The sequence below is a fragment of the Eleutherodactylus coqui genome, chromosome 13 (genome assembly GCF_035609145.1).
Source record: "Eleutherodactylus coqui strain aEleCoq1 chromosome 13, aEleCoq1.hap1, whole genome shotgun sequence".
NCBI classification, from domain to species: Eukaryota; Metazoa; Chordata; class Amphibia; order Anura; family Eleutherodactylidae; genus Eleutherodactylus; species Eleutherodactylus coqui.
Genome location: NC_089849.1, coordinates 45,257,562 through 45,283,158, shown reverse-complemented (window position 1 = coordinate 45,283,158; position 25,597 = coordinate 45,257,562). Strand labels below are relative to the sequence as shown.

At 46.0% G+C, this 25,597-nt stretch overlaps 1 protein-coding gene across 1 annotated transcript; it reads right to left on the bottom strand.

Annotated features, from left to right (window-relative positions):
- Positions 1-24,329, bottom strand: CDK5RAP3 (CDK5 regulatory subunit associated protein 3). Its single transcript, XM_066588129.1, has 14 exons — positions 24,249-24,329; positions 20,008-20,053; positions 18,839-18,970; positions 16,598-16,698; positions 13,948-13,996; positions 12,091-12,269; positions 8,819-8,955; positions 8,432-8,585; positions 8,268-8,357; positions 7,678-7,762; positions 4,900-4,988; positions 1,828-2,033; positions 1,529-1,700; positions 1-127 (listed from the first exon to the last, which is right to left on the bottom strand). The coding sequence occupies exons 1-14, from the start codon at positions 24,252-24,254 to the stop codon at positions 62-64; spliced, it is 1,512 nt and encodes a 503-aa protein (XP_066444226.1). The 5' UTR covers positions 24,255-24,329; the 3' UTR covers positions 1-61.
- Positions 24,330-25,597: the final 1,268 nt, after the last annotated feature.

The following is a 25,597-nucleotide window of genomic DNA, read 5'->3' as shown; positions in this document are numbered from 1 at the left end:
AACGCTTTATAAACAGGAGGCTTTAATGTAGAAACCGGAGACCGAGGTCACACGACGACTTTCAAAGTCCGGTGCCGATAAGTTTCACTGGGCGGTTATTATATCTCCGAGATATATCTGCTTCAATCTGGAAGAAAAATGAAGAGACGATTTGTTCTTTGGTCTACAATGTTTCCTTCCTGAACAGGCCCAAATGTTTTGCCCGTACACCTCTAATAGCCATCGGCTGAACGATTATTAGGTTGCCAGCCATTTATCCCGGACCCTCCATATGCATGACATCTGGATTCAGGTGAACGTTTACACGTTTTACAAGAGGGCTGCCATGCCCGATCCTGGTTTTCCCAGGATTATCAGCGAATTTCGGGAGGTGCCCATAAACAAATGGGAGTCATCTGATCTGGCTGATATCAGCAGGTTCCCACGCCTGTTGTCAAATCTGTATGACGGTCTTTTACTCAAACAGTAAACAACCCAGCTTTGAGACATTCACCCATCCAGCTACATCCCCGTCTATTCTTTTTTAATCCCTTTCAGGATGCATGTACACATGCATGTCAGGTGTCTGTGTAGGGAGCGGGCTCAGGAGACGAGATCCCTACATCGCTAGGATTCTCCGCTCGTGGACAGGGGGCTGTGCTTTCCATAGTAACGCTATGAAAAGCATTCACTGCATTACCCACAGCCGGATTATCGCCGCGGATAACGCAGTGAACAATCGCCTGTGGACAGGCAACCTTACAGGGATTGAAAGATGGTGATAGAATGCAATTTGTATTTATTCATTTTTTAAGTAGTACTATATAAAAAACTATATAAATGTGGTATCACCATAACTGTACCGACCCACAAAATAGGGGCCAATGCCCACAGATCGATGATCACTGCAGAATTCGCAGCCGGACGCCCACCACAAATTCCGCAGCAATGTCTGTCCAGAGCATGCCATGTTAAATGCTTCTTCCCTGCCCACAAGCGGAAATCAACTGCGATTTTCCGCTCGCGGGGAAGAATCGCAGCATTCTCTATCTTGTGTGGGGAAAAAAAAACAAAAACACACATTGCAGTCAATGGAAGCCGTCCGATCCACGGCGATTCCAAAATGTCGATATCGAAATCACTGCAAATTCACGTCATCGCCGGTATGACAGCAGTGTCATGCCCTGCACTGCACATTTGCGCTGGCCGAGACACTCGCCGCAGCTCCGGACAGGTGAATATAGGGTCTCTGGCCGGCACCGGGTCTGATTCCGCTGCAACACTTCGCAGTCGGAATCCGACCCGGTCAGGGGCATGAGACCTAAAGAGAAGATGTCGATTTTACATCAACGTCAACAGTATTTACATAAACCCACACTCAAAATGGCAAAATCGTGTTTTTGACTTTTCTCCCCCCTTATAAATTTGTAAAAGTTTTCCAATACATTATATGGTATGTTCAATGGTCCCAACAAAATCAGGCCCTCATGTACCTATGTCACCGAAACAATGAAAAACTCTAAACCTGCCACTAGTAGCCGCCACTCACCTGCTTCTGAAGTTCACGACTTCTCTCCTGAAGAAGTAGAAGTTTGGGTTCCAGGTTCCCCCTCTCCTTCTGCTCGGAGTTTCCTCTCTCCAACCATGCCTCTCTTTTCCTCTCTAAGAGCTCTGCTTGCTTCAGGCGCTGTTGTAGTAGATCTGTTACTCGATCTACATACCTGGAACAAACAGATCACCATATAACCCGATCCCAAAGTAGGACTCTGATTGACGAAGTACAAAGGCCAACATGTGTCCATGATTCTAGCAAGCAGAAGTAATACAAGGGAATCAGATCCAACTAACCGTGGAGATGCTAGAATGAGGAAAAGATGGCGCATTTTCACATCCGTTAAGCGTCCAATTAAATCTCTAACGTCCGATAACATGCCAGTGACTTTAGTCCGGGTCTGGTCCTGCAGAATGGGCGGTGCAGTCTGGAACTGTGTGACAGTGATGACGTCAGTTTGGCCGTCGAGATCCTGAAGCCATTGAGAAAGGAAGGCCTCCAACTGGCAGGGAGAAATAACGGAGAGATTAGCAGGAAGGAAATGGACATGCATGACCAACCAAAGCGCAACGATACGGATAGAGAGAACAAACGTAGTGCGAGAAGACAAGGAAGAGGAAGGTGGTGGGACGAGCATTTTGGAAAAATGTATAGTAACGCATGAGTGGCGCGAGCCACACAGTTATATGGAGAAAGGATGTAATGAGAAAACAAGATGAAGGAGAAAGGTAAAATAAATAGTCTAGAAACGACGATTATAGCACAATGGAGGAACACAAAGGATAGACTCAAGAGAGGAGAGAAGCACAGAAACAACACGAGCTGCAGGACAAAAGCAGAGAACCAAGATCACAGAACAAAGGGAAGGAGAGGAAGGGAATGAAAGGAGGAAGACTATGGCTGCGTTCACATATGGTGGATTAGCTGCAGTTTTTTTTTTATGACAGCTCAGAAAAAAAGGACATGGTTTTGTGAAAATCTGCCATCTCGTGTCAAAAATGTCACCTAATTTTTGGTGTAAACTAAAGCTTCTTCAACACGAGACGACTTTGGTGCCCGACAACTGCTCCAGCGATGATCGCTCCTCTGCTTTTATACAGAAGCGATCGACACTTAGTGAATGGAGGAGCAGCGGGCCGGGAATTGTTCCAGCTCGTCCGCCTCCATTCACAGTAAACAGTCTGTCATTTATAGATGATGGACGGCCTGTTCACACAGAACGATGCAGCAGGAGACCAACAACGATTTTTACGTCTGCCGTGAAAGATCTGATCAGCGATTTTTTGCTGATGGTTCTGTCACTGCATGTGTTCACACAGCACAATCACAGCACAGACCGCTCGATCGAACGAGTGATTTGTACAATAATCGTGCCGTGTAATAGGGGCTTAAGCCAACTGATAGGTGATGGAAAAGTTAGACTAGACAATCTTAAATTAAGAGATTCATCATGAGTCACTGTGATAAATTCTGGCGCATTTAAGGGTGCTTTTACATGCAATGATTATCGTTCCATTTTCCCTGCCGCTCCGCCTCCATTCAGTCAGCAATGCTTGCTCCTGTATAAAAGCACAGGGGCGATTATCGCTGGGATGACCTGTCAAGATTGTTGCCTGACAGATCATCCCGTGTAAAAGCACCCCTAGTTTGCACTGCCTAATTTAGACAGTATTAGTAAATCGGGCTCATTGTGTTTTTTTTGGTGCGGTCTTTCCTCATTTTTGCACCCTTGGCGTTCTTTTAAAATTTAGCATGTCCTTGATTTGGGTTTTTAAGGGGTTTTCCTTTACACCTTGCCCACATTGCATAATTTACTCACTCAAATCCACACCATTTTAGTATTCTACTGAGTGCTCTAATAATCTGCTCCATAGTTCACTTAGCACAAATTTTTCCACCTGCAATTCTTTGTGCAGTTCCCGGTTAGGGCAGCAACACATCAATTTGCCTGGGGCTAAGCCTAGGTTCACACAGGGCGGATTTGCTGCGGTTCTGCCGCAGCAGATTCGCCCACGGCCGCTAATCTCGGGATTAGCCAGCCATGTGGACGAGGTTTCTGAGAAACCTCGTCCACACGGGACGGCTGATCCGCTGCGGTAAATTCGGTTGAAACCGCGGCTGCGACCGCCGCAGCCGTGGTTTCAAAAGAAGCAGCATGTCTGTTTACTTTCGTTTTTTTGTTTGTTTATGTCATGGCCGCGCTCCCCTCTATGGGAGCGCCGGCCGCAACGGAAAAGCAAGCGGCCGGGCCGCTTCAAAGCCGCCGCGGCTTAAACCGCGGCGGTTCTCCCGGCGGGAATCTCGCGGTTTTTGCTGTGGCCAAACTGTGAGATTTCCGCCGGGAATACGCCAAGTGTGAACCCAGCCTAAATCTGTATGCAGATCTGCATTAGGCTGGGTTCACACAGGGCAGATTTGCAGCGGTTTTGCCGCGGTTTCTCAGTTGCGGTTTTGCCGCAGAAGAACTGCTTCAAAGGTAAATTTGGGCTTGCGGATTTTGCTGCGGATTTTCGTGTGGAAAAATCCGCAAGAGTTTTTTTCCCGCAGCGCTTTTTTACTATTTGGTGCGGTTTTGGCTGCGTCCATAGAGGTCTATGGACAAAAAAGCGCTGCGGAAAAGACCAAAGAATGAACATGCTGCATCTTTTAAAACCGCGACGCAGTTGCATTTCCACACTACGGCTGTGCGGAAAAAATCCGTTTTGTGAGAACAGCTTTTTGGCAAATCTCATTTGTGCTGCATTGCACTGCAAATGCAGCGGTTTTGCCGCAGTGCGGATATGCAACGGCAATCTGCGGCAAAACCGCGGCAAATCCGCCCTGTGTGACCCCAGCCTAAAGCCCGTGTCAATGAGGCCACAAACTTCTCTATAGTAAAACAAAGAGAAAAACAGTTTAAAAAAGCATGTGTGTAAAAAAAACACCCAGAAAACGCTTGTGTAAAAAAACAACAAAAAAAATAATCAACAAAAACACGCCATTCTTGCTGTTTAAAATAAATGTGGCAAAAAAACAAAACAAAGAAAACCCCAACGCGGTGCGAAGGAAGACACAGAGACTTTTTCATTTTTTTTTTTAAAGAATTAGCCAATCCAAATCACATCTATCTCAACATTTAAGGAGGACATATATTTAATACTGTTGGTCAATAGTAAAAAATAAACTGGTTATGAGAAAAACTCTCTAATACGGTCGCCCTATAACCAGTTTTTTACTATTGGCCACAGGAAGATAGGAATAGGCCGAGAGTGTGAAGAACCTGCTAGTAACGACATAATGCAAGAAGGAGAAGAACATAGAGAAAAAGAGGAAAATAGAGAAAGACACATAGAGGAATAAAGTGCAATAGTTAGAAAGTGGGCAGTCACCTCCATTAATTCATCAACAAACTCATTGCGAGTTTCTGTGTTTTCAAGCAGCGTAAGAGCATCGGTTCCTCGTGCCACACCTGGGGGGACTGAGGGAAACAGAAAAATAAAGTTATCCGGAGAGGAAAAACAAAAGGACGCAACACCTTCTAAAAGGTCAGCACCTACTGAAAAGAGTCACATGACCATGTCCCATTATGACGAGCATTTAGACAGGCGGACTTCACCGCTGGATTGTGGGCTTCCCACTCAGCGCTCCACCCTCTATGGGGAGGGCTTACAATGAGAATCCCGTGATCCAGCGATGGTTTTTATGCTGACTGAAAGTGAACGAATAGTAAACAATTTTTTTGCATTTACACTGGACGATTATCGCTGAATTTAGTTTGTTTGAACGAATTATGTGGGATAATCGTTCAGTGTAAATAGCCCTTAAGTTACTTTCTGCTATCACATAATCAAACAAGTGTTGCTCAGAAAATGTAACCTTTCACAAGAATAGAGCCCTAATAATTACGTTTTCTCCAAAAATTAGAAACCAAACTTTCCAGCTTTCTTCAGAAAAGTAGAAAACCATCAACTCAAATGGAAAAACATTGAAATGTCCAGTTCAGAAAACTTTATGCCCAACCACCAGGTCCTCTGCAGAAAACTAGAATCGTAACCATAAAGTCTTCACCAAAAGACGAGGAACCCAACCATCAAACCTTCCCCATAAATAGAATCCTAATCATCTCATGAACTCCAGAAGAGAAGAGGAATATCACATATTTATTAGCCAAATAGTGAACAAATATCCCACCATCTTCCAGAAGATCTAAGAACAAAACAATTGCAAGGCAAGTGCCGACCGCCAGATCAGGAATTGCAGTATTTCATTAATAGGAGCTAGAGATGAGCGAGCACCCAAATGCTCGGGTCCGCGTTATTCGAGTCGAGCTTTTCGTAAAATTCGAGAGCTCTACTTGAGTAATGAACCCCAATGACTACAATGGGAGACTCGAGCATTTTTGTATGTAGGAAGCCGGGTGCCAAGCTTTTTTTTTTTTCTAGGTTTTGGTCTCTCTCCTGCCTGCCTAAAAATTTGCCAATGAAGCACGCTGCGTCGCGGTGGGGAGTGGCCAAAACAGGCACGTTACAGCGGGGAGGAGCCAAAAACTGGGGCGGGGTTGAACACGTCTTGATGCTTGTTCGAGTAACGAGCACCATCGAGTACACTAATACTCGAACGAGCATCAAGCTCGGCAGAGTATGTTCGCTCAACTCTACTAGGAGCGGAACAGGGAAGGAAGAGAATAAACCATCCAACATCTCCGAAGTGACAAAGGCTGAATCCACCTAAGGCCTCATGTCCACAGGCCCACATGGTTTCTCCGTGCAGAATCCCGCACCGGATTTCATCCGGCCTGCAGACATGAGGCCAAAAAAATCCATTTTACTCACCTGTCTACACGGGACGCCGGCGCAGTACCTTCTTTTATTTTTTTTAAACTCCTGCTTTCCCGCGGCATAAACACAGTGACAGCTGCAGACATCCCGTGGATCCAGATGGCTTCCATTGGCTTCAATAGAAGCCGTCCGTGCAGGAAAACAGCATAAAAAAGGAGCATGCTGCAGTTGTTTTCCCACGCGTGTGATCCGCACACTGGGGGAAAATGACATCTGCAGGTATTTAATTACCTGCGGGTGTCCAAGGATTCCCTATGGGTCCGGAACGCATGTGCGGGAGACCCGCGCGGATCTTGTAAATTGATTTATGCCGTGGACATGAGGCCTTAGTCTTTCACAGATAAAAGGGTGAAAGAACAAGAATTTTACTTTAAAACATGAAGGAGAACCTACATTGAAACATCCACAACCTGTAATGTGCAGAATCTGTATAGTGGTCCTAAACTAAGGCCTCATGTCCACGGCATAAATCAATTTACAAAATTTCTCACACGATTTGCGCCCATAGGGAATCATTGGCACCCACAGGTAATTAAATCCCTGCGGATGTCATTTTCTCCCCGCCGTGCGGATCGCATGCGCAGAAAAACAACCGCAGCATGCTCCATTTCTATGCGTTTTTCCCTCACGGATGGCTGCCACAGCTTCCTTTGAAGCCAATGGAATCCGCCCGGATCCACGGCACATTCACAGCTGTCACTGTGTCCGTGCTGCAGACCGCAGGAAAGTAGGAGTTTAAAAAAAAATAAAAGAAGGCACGGCGCATGCGGATGGCACGGCGCCGGCATCCCAAGCGCATCCGTTGTGCAGAGGAAGCTCCGGCCGCGACGGGGGAGAGCCCTGCAGTGTCCGGACAGGTGAGTATAATGTATTTTCTGGCCTCATGTCTGCGGGCTGGGTCGAATCCGGTGCAGGATTCTGCACAGGGAAACCGTGCGGGCCTGTGGACACGGGGCCTAAATGATGTGACAAAGTATCCACAACATTTGTGATTGCCCCTCCTCCATCCACACCGAGATGGTTACTGGGGTGTTGAATTCCAATTCTGATTCTTTTCTTCCCCCAGAAGATAAGGAGCTTGTTCCCAGATCTGTCTGGCTGCAGCTTTCTCATCTCCTCCAATGTAAAATACATGAACGCTCAACCGAACCAAGCATTCATGTGTATTGGGGAGCCGGGAGAAATACTTGTTGGTCAAATGAGTGTTCAGCCCACAGATGATGCAGGCGTATGGGCACCTTACAAATGTACTGCAACTAGTTCTTCTATAGTATTAATACAGATTAGTGATGAGGTCTTCCATCAACCATCTTCAGTTTTAGGTCTCACCATCATGACCATCTTCCAACACAGTGATGATTTCACCAGGAACAGTTTCCTCTGAGTCCCAGACGATGGCATCAGCTCCTGTAGCCTAAAAAACACATAACTACATAAGCATCCTATTATACAAAATAGAATAATTTCTGAATAGTCTGTCTCATACAAACAGATAGATCGGGATGATGGGCAACTCGTTTCGAAACCACAACTGCTCCTTTCTCAAGCACAAGTCGAAGGTTCTCTCTGCTTCCATATGAGAAAGGAGCAGTTGTGGCTCCGAAACGCGTTGCCCATTATCCCTGTCTATTGGTTTGTTACTAAGTATAAACCCGTGGACTTTACATCCAGAACGTGAGACTTGTGATTACCGTCATTAGGAGGGGGCTTCTGTTTATCACAGCCGCCTCCTTCAAGGTGTCTACAAATATCTCTCTTGCCCATTGGCCACTTGGATTCATCAGTATTCCTATGAGAGCGGATTTCTTTTACTTATTTTTTTATTGTATTCTAGTATCTCCAATGAGACACAATGACGGTGGATAAGAGACACATGCATGAGATTTCCCTGTTTCCTCTGTAAAATACAGCCATCTTACCTCTGTTCCGGAGCCAAAGACCCAGTCTATTTCCTCTGATGTCTGCACAGCTGGAGTCTCTGTAGTTATTCCCAAATTTCCCCAATCGATCTGACAAAAATAAGATATTATCAGTATTGCAGTGAGAGTGACCATAGACTTCTAGGGCATAAGCCAACTCCTACATCTCCTTCTTCTATAGAATGGGGAACCTCCTCAACCTCCTTGACTTCTGGCCGTTCCACGGTCACTGGGACTTCTCCTGTCCGCCACTCATACACCGTTGTGTCTCCATGTTCCTGCAAGTAGCGGATGAGGGGAAGAGCCTGTTTAGGGGAGCTGAAGTAGAGAAAATAATTACTCGAATCCCTCAATATTTGCATAGTCCTAGCACTTTCAGGTTTTGCAACCTGACTTTCTGTGCAACGTTTTTAAATTCCAAGTTTAGGGAAAATAAAACATTTCTACACAAAGTCCAGGACCGATGGCATAGGAGGACCGTAAACCTAAGCATGAGTCCTGGGAGACATTGGGAGATCATACAAACTCCATTCAGATACTGTACTGCTTACCTATCACAGACAAAAGACACACAGGCCTCATACAACTGGATGGCAGGCAGGAGTCTAACAGCATCCGACCCAACTTGTCTTAAGGTCGCTGGGACATCACAAACCAACATCTGCAGTTCCTTACGAACATCTTCTCCCTACATGGGAGAAAGTAGTATAATAAAGCTGGAGTTCTATGTGTAATACAGGGTGCGATGGAATTATTAGGTGAGCAATTCAACAGATATATCCATATTAATGCGTGCACTTTTCCTACTTGTACGACTCATTACAGTCTTAAAACAAAAGTTGCAACCACCAATTCCACTTAAAATCTAATGGTTGACATACATTGGTCAGCCAACTATCTCCCCCACGTTCTCCATAAACATGGATACTTGGATTGGCCAAGTATGTATCCAATACAAATGGACCTAAATAAGCTGCGGGCTTGGGCAGAAAAATGGCAAATGAAGTTTAATGTTGACAAATGTAAGGTTCTGCACATGGGCAGGAGAAACTGATGTCACCAATATACACTAAATGGGGTATTGCTAGGAAAAAGTGAGATGGAAAAAGACCTGGTGGTCTAGTGGACTGTAGATTAAACTGGAGCAACCAATGCCAGTCAGCTGCTGCAAAAGCTAATAGAGTTTTGTGGTGCATTAAAAGAGGTTTAGGGGTGAGGGATGAGAACATTATGCTACCGCTATATAAGGCACTTGTCACATGGAATACTGCGTACAGTTCTGGACACCGATGCTCAGGAAGGATGTTACAGTGCTTAAAGGGGTTGTCCTGCGAAAGCAAGTGGGGTTATGCACTTCTGTATGGCCATATAAATGCACTTTGTAATATACACCGTGCATTAAATATGAGCCATACAGAAGTTATATACTTACCCCCTCCGGTGTTGGCGTCCCCGTCTCCATGGCGCCGACCGAATCCTTCTTCTGCCTGGATTAGACGCGCTTGCGCAGTCTGCTTCTTCTGTTCCGCTGAAGGGGCCGCTCCGGCGTGCTCGCGCCGCACAGGTCTGCTGCGCGAGCATGCCGGAGCGGGACAGAAGAGGGCAGACTGCGCAAGTGCGTCTAATCCAGGCAGAAGAAGGCTTCGGTCGGCGCCATGGAGACGGGGACGCCAACACCGGAGGGGGTAAGTATATAACTTCTGTATGGCCAATATTTAATGCACGATGTACATTACAAAGTGCATTTATATGGCCATACAGAAGTGCATAACCCCACTTGCTTTCGCAGGACAACCCCTTTAAGGGGGTTCAAAGAAGGGCAACTGAATTAATAAACGGAATGAGGACTGGAATACCCAGAGAGGCTATCAAAATTAGGACTTTTAACCCTGGAAATATAACGACTAAGGAGCGATCAAATAACCATGTATAACTACAGTAAGGGGCAATACAAGGATCTCTCCCACGATCTGTTTATACCCAGGACTGCGACTGTAACAAGAGGGCATCCGCTATGTCTAGAGGAAAGAAGGTTTCATTACCAATACAGAAAAGGGTTCTTTACTGTAAGAGCAGTGAGACTGTGGAACTCTCTGCCAGAGGATGTGGTGATGGCAAAATCCATAGAGGAGTTTAAGAGGGGACTAGACGTCTTTCTCGAGCGGAAGGATATTACAGGACATAGACATTAGGTGACCAGCGGGCTTGTAGTTCCGAGTCTTATATTTAGGTAGGAACTACCAAAGGTTGAGCAAGGAATTTTCCCCCCAAATGGTCTAAATTGGCTTCTGCCTCTTGGTGTTTTTGCCTTCCTCTGGATCAACTAGGGGTTAAAACAGGCTAGAAACAATGTTGGAGATGCCTGCACCCTCTTCTCCCATACAAATTAGATGGATCTCTACAAAATGTGTGCAGTCCACAGACATTTATGTAATCTGTGAGTGTAGTATTTCAAAGATTAACCTCTTTACAACCGATAATATAGTGATTTTATGGCAGCAGTTTTAGGCCTCATGTCCACGGGGACAGATCCGCAACGGATCACCTAAATGCGTGATCCGCGCCACATAGGAATGCATTGGACACCTGCAGGTAATTAAATACCTGCGGATGTCATTTTCCCTTGAGGCGCGGATTGCATGTGCGAGAAATCACCCGCAGCATGCTCTATTTTAGTGCGGCTCTCCCGCAGGCTTCTATTGAAGTCTATGGAAGTCGTCCGGTCCGCGGCACACCCGCAGCTGAATTTCTGCTCTCCGGCACAGGAGAGCAGGAGTTAAAAAAAAAAAATAGTGCACGGCGCATGCGTGCGGCACGCTGCCGGTGTGCCGAGCACATCCGTCGGGCCAAAGAAAGAAGATCCGGCCGCGACGGAGGGCAGATCCGCATCGTCCGGACAGGTGAGTAAATCTTATTTTTAGGCCTCATGTCCGCAGGAAAGGAGGCACCCGCTGCGGGATTCTGCATAGAGAATCCACGGCAGGCCTGATTTTCCCCGTGGACATGAGGCCTAAGGAACTTGTTCTAATGCACCACCATTTTTACGGTGGTACCTCAGAAGAGGACTGCAGGGCTATGAGCGCTGCAATACCGATGCCAAGACTGTTACTAATAGTCTTAAGTAATGGGGGTTGATTGGACGATAATAGTCTTTGATTATATTAACCCCCGAGGCTGTATTTAGATGGTCATATGGAAGTTGTACCCGAAAAACTCAGGTGCAACTGGCATAAGACAGCCAACGAACACTTGTCTGTAGTCTACGGACCTTACACGTTGCATGTGCTGTTCTCAACTGTGAAAAAGAAGAATAGGGCATGCGCAGATAAGTGCGCAAATCTGCCCACAAAGATGATCTGTACATTCGCCAGTCCGTGAACTCACGGCGGTTCAAGATTTTGCAGTGCTTTGAGGATAACATCTAGTTCATCATCCCCGTCATATGAGAAGCGAAGGGTTCTCGCAGACTTCAGGGTAAAGCTAAGACTTAAGCGCAGACTTAAGGGTAAAACCTGAAGATGGCCCGGCCCGCCTGCCAGACAGGGTCTGCATCATTTACATGCAGTGCAAGAAATATTTAAACAGTGATTCTTCTGGTATGCATATATAAAGACCCAAGGCAAAATACGTTTTATAAACAGATATAGGTCATAATTTTAGCGCTATACTTGGTTTACTATGGTATGAAATAGTGGCAGAATGAATAAATAGGTGCCCTAATAAAAGGACGCTCAACTGAGAGGCCGAGAGTTAATTTACTAATCAATGTCCATTTTATGTCAGGTCATTGCTACCAATAAGAGTAATTGTCCTGCACACTCACATTGATCCCGTAGCGCTTGCAACTGCTGTAGTACTGTTCTCGCTGCTCTGCGGCTCCCTGCACACACTCCTCCGCCCGACGCTCGCACTCCGCAACCAGCTGCTGACATCGAGTCATCTGTTTCTTCAAAGCCGGGATCTCGTAGCTCACGTTGCGCATCAAGAGACTGCCGCACTCCGCTAGGACAGAAGACATGGTAATTTACTCCTTTACAGTTGGCCAACTATGGGCGACTATACCTGCTACTGCAGCTCAGTCCCAGTGAAGCGAATTCAAGGATAGCACAGCGCCCCCATAATAGAGCAGAAAAAAAGTGCAGCTCTTCCGTTCTTTGCGGTTGGCCCAGAGAGCTAAGTGTACAGTAGCGATTATGTTTCATACTGTAAGCGCTACTTCTATCATGGCTGTGACAGAAACAGTCCCATAGATTTTAGATGGAGCATCAAACTCCTTCTAGCTGCAGGGATTGTTGGGTCCCATTCTGCAGACTGATGGTGGTTCTATTGGTCGGCCCCCCCACCAATCTAGCATTTATCATGTTTCCATTGGATAGGTGATAAGTGCTTCAGGATGGAATACCCATCATTGAATGGCTGTGATTGGTTCAGGAGCACCGCCTCCGCCAATCAAAACCAGTGCTCGATGAACCAATCAGAGCAATCGCTTGCTGGAGACGGGGTATTCAAGCTCCGTCACCAGCAAGAGGTGCTCCGTCGGCATTGAGGACTACGCAGAAGCCTTCCGGAGCGCCACAGCCCAGCGGGAGGGACCCAAAGGGCACCTAAGTGAGTATAAGGCACTCCCTAGAAATAAGACCCAATGCCTCTTTTGGGGCAACAATTAATATAAGATAGGGTCTTTTTTTTGGAGAAACACAGTATCCTCAGGATAGGTCATCAATAGTTGATCAGCGGGGATCCCAGCTGATCAGCTGAAAATTCAGCCTACTGTCACTGCAGCAGGACTGGATGTCATCATCAGTGGTCAAGGCCAGAAATGTAATAGGTGGCTTCACTGCCATTGAAATCAATGGAAGCGATGCCTCCTATTACACTTCCAGCTTCTCACTGCAGTCAGAGCCAGCAGTGTAATAGGGGACATCACTCCCATCAATTTCAGTGGGAGTGAAGCCGTTTATTACACTTTTGGCCCTGACCACTGAGGACGACTCCAGACCATGCTGTACTGACAGTGGGCTGGAGGATCAGCTGATCTGTGGGGGATCTCAAGTGGCAGATCCTTGATAATGAACTATTGATGATCTGTCCTGAGGATAAGTCATCAACAGTAAAAGCCCCAAATACCGAAAATTATATTTATGATTTTGAATGTGTATTCAAAAGGAACTGGTCAGGAAGGGTATGGTTTCTCCTTAAAGAGAGAACCTAGAAGATGTGAGGATCCTTATAAGGGAAAAATGCAAATGGGAAGATGGAATAATACCTCTGCAGCGCCACCTATTGGAAGGCAGCATTACAAGACTTGTTTAAAGAGTCTAACATTGACTTGCAGAGGTATTGTTCCATCTTTCCATTTCCATAATTCTCTGCTTGCATGGCCTTATAAGTCTCTCCTTAAGGAGAGCTGATACTCTCCCTGACCCACATCTATAGGTCTCTGACTAGTCAAGCCAGGATCCTACTGCACAATGATGAGGGGCAAACACCCAAAACAGCAGTCAGTGTATGGTTTCTGATTTTGGCTTACAATTCCCAGCCATTGTTAAAAGACTTATTTAAAAGAGTCCAACATTGACTTGCAGAAATGCTGCCTTCCAATAGGTGGCGCTGCATAGGTATTGTTCCATCTCCCCATTTCCAATAGGAACATAACACAAAAAGACCATGAAACACTCACCAAGATACATATTATCCGCCTGATATAGAGATATCACCTCTTGCCAGTCCTGCAGCAAGAAAACAAAGTGTGAATGTGTCATAAATGTTTAACTATAACATGTCTGTTGAGCTCTTAGGGGCCTGTTTATCGGACCTTCTGTAAGGCTCCACTCAGGCCAAAGCACGCACTATAAAATAATCTCTTTCGCACATTGCAAAATGCGATTTTGTGAATTGCCGCGCACCTGCATATAATATATATCCCGTTTAACCCCCCCCCCCCCCCCTCCAACCCCCACAGTTTAGGAGAAGCTCTGTTTGCTCTGCAGGTACAGGAATTACAGCTTAGTATGACCAGAGTTCGTCCTATTTTAAATGGTTGTAGCTCCGGTTCTATCAGAGCTACCAACACGCTTTGGTGTTATTTTAAAGCGAAGATTCTTTAAAGAATGTTCAGAGAACCAGAGTTATCAAACGTTTGAACTGGAGTCAGGAATAGTGAATTTACAGCTGTAACTTTTTAGTGTGTGTGTAGAGAAGAAAGGAAGGGGGAGAGGAAACCAGCGGCAACAGAGAAGATCTGTGATTCTTCTGTATACCTGTCATAGGAGAGGAATGACACCAATTTTTGTTCATGTTATCACAATTCACGTCCCATCAATTAGAAATAGAGATGAGCCAACATACTCGTTTCGAGTAATTACTCGATCGAGCACCGCGATTTTCGAGTACTTCCATACTCAGGTGAAAAGATTTGGGGGGCGCCGGGGGGAGGCGTGGCGGAGCGGGGGGTAGCAGCGGGGAACAGGGGGGAGCCCTCTCTCTCTCCCTCTCCCCCCTGCAACCCCCCACTCACCCACAGCGCCCCCCGAATCTTTTCGCCCGAGTACGGAAGTACTCGAAAATCGCGGCGCTCGGGCGAAAAAGGGGCGTGGCCGAGTATGCTCGCTCATCTCTAATTAGAGACCATATTTGCTCTCTGATTGTCACATATGGGGTTTTTTCACAGAAAAGTGAAATGATGAGAACTTGCACATCTAACCACTCCTCTACACCTTTTACCCCCACAGAAGCTACAGTCATTGCTGACCGTGGCATCTAAACATTTTTACTGAAGTTAGAAAAAAATATTTTCCCACTGCACAAGGCTTTAAATATTTTAACAAATGAAAAAAAAAACCCTACACATACTGTAGTTAGAATCGCCACATCTATAACAACCTGTACTATGAAATATTACATTGTTTATCAAGCACAGACAATTCTATATAAAAAAAATCCAAACTAGACATTTTCTGATCACCTCACTTTCCCTAAAACCTCTAAATGGCTCCATAAAAACTACAAGTTGTCCCACAAAAAACAGACGTGATACAGCTCTGTTGTCTGAAAAATAAAAATGCTCTAGCTCTGGAATGTGGCGCTACATAAAAAGTATTTTTGTTTAAAAAAAAAGGGGGGGGGGGGGGGGAGTTTATATTGCGCAAAAGTACAAAAGTAGTAAAATATAATAAAACCTCTCTACATTTGGTGTTGCCAGAACTTTAATGACGTGAAATATTTATTTATTCAGGCAACGCGTTTCGGTGCTATATAGCACCTTTCTCAAGCTAGTATAACTGGCTTGAGAAATATTTCATGTTTGATCCAGATTGACTACGTGGATTTGCATCATCCAGGACACTTCAAGGAGGGGGCTTCTGCTACTCACACCCCCTCCTCCTAAGTACGTGTCTTTTGGCAATTCACCCGCTGATACTACATTGTTTTTTTGCATGTTCCTTCACCAGTACTCCGAGAGCGCAGCACCTTTTTTTGATAGTTGTTGTTTGTGTTATACACTAAAAAGAGTGACATTTTTGGGAGGGTTTTTCCAATTTTAATGACTGTTGGGGGTTAATAAAATCTAAAACGTGCACCCCAAATGCCAACAAGCCATGTACAAAGGGAAAAATGTTAATCGCAGTTCCATATTGCATATTTCTAGTGTCGGTGCCCTGATTAGCAGCGATGCTTCTCATTTGCATTCGTTTTCACAGATGGACTTAATGAAGTGTTAGTACAACATTGTGCAATTCCTAAAACGTACCAAATTGTTTCCCTAGACATGTCGGGTGAATGAGAAAGCCACTGAAGCCAAACAAGTGACAGACTGTGATTTGGCTACATGCAAACCAAAGGCAAATTCTGCACCATACGGCCAGTCTAGTTCTGCAGCAGACTTGACATACCATCCGATGATGAGACGACTGCACACAAGACTGTGCGTTATCAGCGCTACTCGGTAATATAGGTGTGTAGTAAAAGTAGATGACCCCCACCTGCAACTTCTATCAAACTGAAAGCTCCCACTTAGGCTGCCTGTCCACGGGCATTGCGGTATCTTGCGGCAGATCTCCGCCACCCGGGAACCGCCACCCAGGAGCAGGAGCCTGCAGACGGATCTGCACTGTCAGCCTATTTGACAGATAGGCTGACCGCGGAGAATTGCGGCAATTCGCAGCATGCTGCGAATTGCAGCTCGCGAGTGGAGATTTGCTATGATTTGCTCGTGGACAGGGGGACGGCGTTTTCCATAGCAATGCTTAGGTATTGAAACAGAAGGCATACTATATTCCACAAAGACATTCTACGTATAACTTGTATTCTGTATATGCATCATTTCCTACCTTCATTCTCTGGGATGAGTATCTTCCAAACAGATTTTTGGTGGCGGCTTCTGTTCCCTTTAATATCTCCACAATCTTTAAGCAGTGGAAGTAATTAATATCTGAAATAAGTGAATAAATATGAAAACAAAAAACATAAATCTGAGCTCTGCATCCTCTTATAACAGCCCTGACTGTGTATGTCACTATAGCCCACCAAGACAATTAAGGGGGCACAAGAGCGACTGACTGCCGCACACTGGCAGAAGGTTGAAGATTCCCTAATTTGTGATATTTTAGTCAGCATGCTCTGAAGTCTAATACATATACCAAATTGATCTGCAACACTATTAAGAACCTGGTGACATCTAAATGCTGTGCTATTTTCACAAGGATCGGTCAGTTTTGAGACAAAGTTCTGCTCAGGGACTGGAGGATGGAGGTGGTATATTAGGGCTCATTCACACCAGTAGTCAGACTGCATTCAGTCTTTCCATCTTTCAGTGCCATTTCTGGAGCAGAGAGACGGAACTAAATGGTTCTTCTGCTTTTTCCCATTGATTTCAATAGGTTTTTTTAAAACACAGAAAGCCTGAACGGAGGTGTGAACAAGTCCTTACCTGCACTCAGTATTCTCCTCTGTCTCTCAATGGTGTCTGTTACAGTCCTGTCTTCGGGTGGCCAAGATGGTTGCTGCCACTTTCTGAGTAGACCATGTACTACTCTGTGATTGGCAGCAATGAAAAACGTCTCAAATTTTAGTGCAAATCTGCACTAAATGCAAGACTTTTTGTAAAGTTTTTAGAACAGTTTACGCCACTGACCTAAGCACCTATGGACTAACATAAAGTAATCAGGCCTTCCTGAGCTTAAGGGACATTTACACTGACAGTTGCTCGGGTCTGAACATTGATTCATGCAATCATTTGCTGTGTGAAGGTCCCACCGATCAGCTGACAAATGTGGAACTGCACTTCATATGTCTAAGGGAAATATTGGGATGTGAATCACGGCCCGATATCGCCCTCACAATCCATATGGAAACCCCTGGATGCGAGGTGTTCTCATCTAAAAACAGCCCCACATCCCTGCGGGGCTGAAGGAATCACCAGCGCAACTGTCACAGCCACGGCAGAGGATCACAGAGTTCTCCCACTGCTTCCAACGGAGCCGGCACAGTTTAAACTAATTTTGAGCGATAATCGTTACGTGTAAATAGGCCATTACCCAGCTTCTACCGTATATTCCCACATCGAAACCTGACCCCCTTCATCCCACTATATTCCCCACACCGAATACACACTAATGCACCTCCTATCTATCTATACACCGATACCGGCTGGTGACCGACTCCTACAGCTTTATGTATAGTAGCCCATTGATTTGAGAGCTGGCTGGACCATTGTACAGAATGAGCACTGCTACATCTCACATCACCCCTATTTCTTCATAGATTGGAAGCTCTTGTGATCAGTTATTAGTTTACTGCTGTGTGTAAGGTCTAGTTTTATCTATGTTCCCTTTTAAAGTGCTCCAGAAAGTGTTGGCGCTATATAAAGATTATTATGGTATAATAGGTAACGTTACTCCCAAAGTTATCAGACAATCACAGCAGGGTCGCCGGCTGGGGTCAGAGCTAGACTCCGCTGCGGGCTCCTACATGCGGAATCAGGATCACCCGTGTGCAGGCATCCGAAGGTAGAGACGGATAACGAACAGCAAACAGACCGTCCTGCATACACAACCCTGTACTACAAGGATCTGCTGCCCATGATAAGCACAATGGCTGTGGGGTTTGGGGGCAGAGTGCTTCCTATGAGCCCCAAATCCAAAGCGATGCTTTCAGGGGAGGTTATAGAGTAAGCTGCCATGTGCGGACATGAGGAATGACATTATTTCTGGCCATTGTATCTCGCAGTTATCACCAGTTTCACCTCTGCACCATTCTGATCTGATTTGCAGAGGAGACTCGCCTATTCAAGTCAATGGGGATGCAGGAGAAGAATCTGACAGCACTTGGATGCCATCCGTGCGCGGTCTGAATTTCATGAATCCGTTGCTAAGAAACGCAAAAAAAATAAAGACTTGGGCCCGTTTCCGTTTTTTTTTCCAGATGTGAAAAAGATGACATACTGACGTAAATAAAACAGACACACAGACCGCATACAGGACCGCACCCTATAGACCTAACAGTAGGAACTCCCTCAATGATTATGATGTTTTGCCCTCCCCGTCCATCCCTCAGTATCCCCAATATCTCACATGCTCCTGACAGCAGATTCCGGATGTCCTCATGTTCCGGCATGTCTTGAAGTGCTTGATTAATCTTTTCTCTGATCTGCAGTACCTTGCTCTGCCACTTGAGGATGCAGTGTCTTCGATCGACCAACCAATCTGGGAAGGAACAGAAAGCGAAAGATCAAACATTTATCAGTTTGTACACTTTCTTTCTTTCTTCTTCTTATATCACATGTGAGCAGAGGAGTAAAACCAGCCCGTTTTACAAGAAGCTAGCACCATCAATTATCTGCAGTTTTTCTACTATTACGGATTAGTCTTACTTTATTTTAAGTAAAAGCATTGTGTTCCTCGTCTCCAACCTGTCTGTGTATGGATTCTGGCTTGGTTTTCAATTTCCTGCTCATCGGTACAAGGCTTGTATAAAGAGTCTAACACTGACCTGCAGGAATGTTGCCTTCCAATAGGTGGCGCTACAGAGGTATTGTTCCATCTCCCTTATTTGCATATTACCAAGAGGAGCATGAATGGCCTTGTAAGTCTCCTCACTCTACTTTCTAGGCGCTCTCCCTAAGGAGAAAAGATAGTGTTCCTGATCCACATCACAGGCCTCTCACTGCCAAGCCAGAAACCTACTGCACAATGATGAGGGGCAAACACCCTGACACAGCTGTCTGTGTATGGATTCTGGCTTGGATTTCAATTCCCAGTCATTGTTACAAGGCTTGTATAAAGAGTCTAACACTGACTTGCAGGAATGCTGCCTTCCAATAGGTGGCACTGCAGAGGTATTGTTCCATCTCCCTTATTTGCATCTTCTCCAACCAACATATTAAATCTCGGCCTGTGACGACCGAGAGGGGGTCAATCTGTACAGCTGTATGGGCCTCTTTTTGACCAGAATAGGAGCGGTATACACATCTGCCCCCTAGTGGTGTCCTCAAGAAGCTGTGTTGGGGAATACAGTAAAAGTAGCCAAAAATGGTTTATCAGTACATGTTAGAATATGTTTATTGACAACGGTCGTGTTCCAGTATGAAGACTCCACGGTTTGCGATTCAATGCCGTCTTTCAGTATTTTTTAAGTAATGACCCAAGATTGGCGCTCCTGGATGGAACCTAGGGCTTTAAATGGAAATCCCAATGGGATCGCTGGACGAAGGCCATAATGAACAGGACCAATATCTACTCACCCAGCAATTTGCTGGTCTGGATGTCGATCGGCACATTCTGTATGTCCTGGAAGAAAACAAAATAATGTAAAAAATAAAGTTTACTGCAGCTTCTAGATATCCAATTATATAAACGGCATCATCAGCCTAATAACAGCCTTCACTTATAGGGGGCGGAGGGAGATCAATGCGCTCAGCCATCATTCTCTGTCCCACAGAAGTGACTAGAGCAGCGGTCACACATGCGCACCTCCTTCCATTCACATGGGGCGGTCAGGGTGCACAGATCTCAGGCTCACCCAATGGTCGGACCCTCAGTGATTAGACATGCCTCCCCTATCCTGTGGATAAGGATATGTCTTTATTAGGAAAACCCCTTTAATTCATCCTCAGCTGATATTTGCTGAAACTCCACCCTTCAGCACAATGAAAATACTGCAGCACTCCAGCCTGTAACTCGTTATTTACATGGGAACAGCGCCATGCATAGAGTTGTGGCTGTGAGTGGTACTGCAGCTCAGTTCCATTCCCCATAGATCATGTATTATGCTGATCAGCGAGATACAGGCTATGAATATTTAATGGTGTATTCCCATCTCAACTCCTCATAGCCGAGATGGGGAACTGCTGCCATGGCGACCTACCTCCTGGCCGCAGCCTACAGTAAGTGCCAAGCGCTTAGTGCAGCATTATTTACATAGTTCTGACTGAAGTGAATGGGAACTACGAAAACGGAGTAGCGCAGCGCGTTACACGGTTTCCACAACTCGTGGGATTCCGGAAACAGTGTAGCGTGCTGCTACTCCGCTTTTGTAGCTCCCATTCACTTAAATGAGCTACGGAAATGGCGCTGCGCTAAGCACAACGACAGGAGGTCAGAGCAGAGCGGCTGGGTTTTCCCATATTGGCCGAGGTAGGGAACCCCTGTAACTCCAGAAGAAGCCATTTAGCCTTCCGTCATACATAGGGGAACATCTGTCTAAGACAAGTGTCTCACACACCGATCCTAGATAACTGTTGACAGACTAAGATGCGCCAAATTTAATAAGAGCTGCAAGTGCCTTATTAAGTTTGGCGCATCCTGTGCTGGCCGTGCGCCACTTTCTGAAATCTATGGCAAGTCGAACCTGCCATTGATTTCGGCTACAATTTCTGCCAGTTTACGCCACGTTCCCTCCCCCTCTTACAAAACGGACAGATTTCTGGCATTAATTCTTTTTATGCATTTCTCTTAGTTTTCTTTTTTTTTAAAGTTTTTCTCTACTCTTGAAAAATAACCCATGAGGTTCATGACGTTTTTACAAAGTTTTTTGTGCCTTTTTTTCTGTAGAAAGGCCTATGGGAAAACATCAGAAAAAAAAAAAGAGCAGAGCGTGCTGCGAAATATTTGTTCTGCGTTTGTACAAATATTAGTAATTCGCTACGGATCTACAAGCCCCATCTGGACGCTACGGCAAAGTGCAGAAGCGTCAAGAATCTCTATGTCTTCTAAAGAAAAACTGTGTGTCATCAATCTGGGTACGGCTTCATACGAGTGTAAGCACAATTGCGCACGCCTTAGGCTACATTCACACACGCGCAATTCTCGCATATTTTTTGTGCATTGTGCGACACACAAAACTCAGACAAATATGAACTCTGTTCTTTTGATGTTTTCCCTCACAGCGACGCTACGCAGGAAAAGTAATCGCTGCCTGTCCTATTTTTTTGTGTCCCTCGGAACGCATCGCCCATTGTTTTCAATTGGGCAGTCAAACACATCGCATGCCGTATGATGTGCGCACCAGCGCGATGTGATGTTTCCCACAGAAATCAATGGGAAACACTTGCCGAACGCCCGACGTGCGTGAAACACGCGCCGGAGGATTGGAACCTCAGGGAAGTGATGCGATGCATTTTTGAATGAAAAACACCTCATATCCGCAGATAGAACGCATGTTGACAGGCGCAATATTGAGCTCGTCCGTGTAAAGGTAGCTCTGTCACACTGGCGATCGCGATTTTGATGCAAGAAAATTGCGGCAATAATCGTGTCTTTTTCTCCACGATTTTTGAGAGCAGAGATGCTTTTTCTTGCAAAAAAAAATTGCTGTCGTTCGTGATTTTCTCGCACGTTTTATCACACGGTTTTACCGTAATATTTTAGCGCAAGAGTCAATAAGACTTTCTAATGACGAAAAGCGCATTGTCTGAAAGTCGCACGTTCGTGCTTTGTGTTGCGATAAAAAGAGACTCCATAGGGAAATGTGGGAGATTTAAAAACCGCACATCGCTGAAAGGTAGGGCATAGTGTGAGTGAAAACATCTCAAATGTGAAGGAAACCAGTGAAAATCATTGCTTTTGTCATTCTGGCCACGGGTCTTGTTTCTTTGCAGCTAATGGCGGGGGGGGGAGGCTGTCCCATTGATTTCAGTGACGCAATTGTCGGACATGCGCAGTACAGTTTTTTTTTCAAATGTCAGACATGCTAAGAGTTTTCCTCCGGTCACAGAAATCGCAATTTGATTCCGCTCGTGTTCCTGGAAGACACGCTTTTCCTTAGCATGTAACGAATAATATTTGCTGGGGATTCGCGGTGCGGACGCTGACTGCGGGCTCCGCCATGCACATGTGCAGGCGGCCTTAAGATGCTTTACTGGGTGATTATCACCTGAATTCTGGCTGGAAACAGCGAGTTCAAAAAATCGTCCCGCATGCACGCCGTCGCTGACAGGGCGCGGAGCACAAGAGTGTTCGCTGTGAAGGTCGCTTGGTTTGTGGCAGAAGTAATATCCAAATGACATATAAGCAGGAGCCGCTCAATCTATGAATAACCTGTTTACAGCGAGCGATCCGCGGCCGCTTCGCTACCATTCGCTTGAACGACTACAGCTGCTGTGTAGAGCGGCGGCCCGTGGGACGGCTGTCAGGTGCTTATGTGCCCGGCAGTCTTCTTGTGCGGAGGTGCCCTTAGGCTGGAGTCACTCGTATTTGAGTGTGCATGTTTTACTGTGCTACGCAAAAAAAAACACGCAAGCGGTCAGTGAAATGGGCAATTAGTGCAATTAGTTTAACGTGCTCCTTCCCTGCGCAAATGCACAAGAAAATAGGATCTACGCCGCGGATTCTTTTGCACAAACAGGACGCACATGTAAAATACACGATTTTGTCGTGGCAATATCGCCAACGCCCGTGTGACACTACCCTTCCGTCTCCCGCACACTTGCGATCTTGCTACAAGAAAATCATGGTAAAAATCGCGTCTTTGTACCTGCGGTTTTCAAGGTTCGGCGATGTTTTTTTTTTGTTTTTGCAAAAACATCGCTGCCGCTTGCGATTTTGTTTTTCACAAAAGTCAATAGGACTTTCTAATGTTAAAAACGCATTGCCCGAAAATCGCAAGTTTGTGCTTTGCGGTGCGATAAAAAGGGGTTTCTATAGGCAAACATGGGCGATGAAAAGAAGCAAAACGCAGATAGATAGGACGTGACGCGCTTTTTTTACTAGCGCTCGAACGCCATGTTTCTGATGCTCTGATTTTTTAGCACTGTCTGCTCTATTTTTGTGCGTTTTAGTGCTTTTTAACGCACCTCATCCTCCATCGCACAAGAGCAGCATTAAGGGGGTGTTTTGATCTCCACCAAATATGGCCACCAGGGAAAAACCGCTTTGTACACGGTGCCAGGACTACGGGACCACCGGGCGGGCATCCCTCCACTGAGTCCGCACCTCCCGTAGATGTCTATGGAGTCACACAAACAGAAGCTCGGCCTACGTAACTCCATAGACTTCTACAGGAGGTATGGACACAGCGGAGGGACGCTCGCCTGGTGGTTCCCGTAGTCCTGGCCGCCAGGGTCAGCACAGGGCGTAGGTCTGCGCCCCTTATAGGACAGCCTGCGAATATGCCCTAATAGCTGCGCCTGCTATTACAAGCGCCAGCCACTACTCGGGGGTTGGACCAGCGGCCTTGGCTCAGCCCCGAAGCATGTCGGCTGTGACCTGGAAACCCCCTTTAATCCTGGCACACTGGGCCGCAATTGTGCAAACTGTCTAATATAAAGTCTGCCCCTTGTTGCCCCTAGCAACAGGATGTAGGCCTACAGCTGTGCTGGATCTACAGGTGTCAGCAAAGACCAGTGCATGCTGGGATTTGTAGTTCTATGGCAGCTGGACGCCACAGGTTTGTCTATATTCCCGGAGCCACAACACACGGCTCCGTCAGTGACCGTTAGCCGTCTGCACAGCTGGTACATCCCCCCTCCTCCGCTACCGGACAGACCTGCATCCCGGCTCCGGGAACTCTTAGGACACGTGTACCGGACACACGGCTTTCCACCAATCACGGGTTAGCGTGCTGCTGATTAAGCCCCGCCCATACACGGAATCTACCAATAACATAAAAGGGGCGGAATGCGGCGAAGACAGAACGTTCTAATGAGGCGGCTGCAGAGACAGGAAGTAGCGCTAGGGGGCGGTGTGTTCTGCGTATATAATATAGCTATACAGTATTATGTTGGTGCTGTCACGTCAGGGGAGGAGGACATTAACCATTTGGCTGCCATACTTTGTGCATCTGGACGTTGTACTCGTATCTGTTGTTTCTTATGGCTCTTCTGTTTATATCAGGGTGACTTTATCTTCCAGATAGTCACCCGATAGCGCCAATGTAAGCGACTATAGTTACGTGTAAACGCGACTACCAACCGGGTGACCAGCAGGAATTTGTTCGCTGATCGTTTCAAAATAGTTGCTGGCCGATTAATTACTTCGGGGACCAAAACGACATTTTGTGGCGCCTGGAATTTTTTATTGTTATTCTGGGTATTCTGAGAGTCCCGTCCTTCCTGTTGGAGGAGCGCCGCTCCCTGAGATATTCCTGATGTCGTTATCTTGTCGTATGACTACTGGATTTTTCGGACTATAAGAAGCCCCGGCAAACCGGAGAGAATCTGGCATACTAATGTAACCGTCACTGGGGGTCTAACAAGGTGGAGGGGCTGCCGGCGCTAACTTTGGTGTTCTAGTATAGAAAAATGGGGTTTATAGTGAAGAGTCAGCTATTAACCCTAGCGTGGCCATTCAACAATGGCGCAAGCACATAAGTTCACATTATACACAGCGCCACTGCACACAGAGCTCTACTACATGTGAAACATATTCACATAAACACACTCAGCTCTGCTACATGTGACGCACACAGCTTTGTAGCATTCACATACTCACACTCAGCTCTACATCATTCACATACACACACTCAGCTCTGCTACATGTGACACATATACAGCTCTGCAGCATTCACATACACACACTCAGCTCTACTACATGTGACACACACATACAGCTCTGCAGCATTCACATACACACCCTCAGCTCTACTACATGTGACACACACATACAGCTCTGCAGCATTCACATACACACCCTCAGCTCTACTACATGTGACACACACAGCTCTGCAGCATTCACATACACACACAGCTCTGTTACATGTGACACACACATACAGCTCTGCAGCATTCACATACACACACATAGCTCTGCTACATGTGACACACACATACAGCTCTGTTACATGTGACACACACAGCTCTGCAGCATTCACATATAAACACACTCAGCTCTGCTACA

What these genes read in the sequence shown, in the direction of transcription:
- CDK5RAP3 (XM_066588129.1), bottom strand. An exon ending in TCTTTGGCTCCGGAACAGAG is followed by an intron (nt 7,763 to 8,267) that starts GTAAGATGGCTG and finishes TGTGTTTTTTAG; the next exon opens with GCTACAGGAGCTGATGCCAT. An exon ending in GTCGTGAACTTCAGAAGCAG is followed by an intron (nt 128 to 1,528) that starts GTGAGTGGCGGC and finishes TTTTTCTTCCAG; the next exon opens with ATTGAAGCAGATATATCTCG.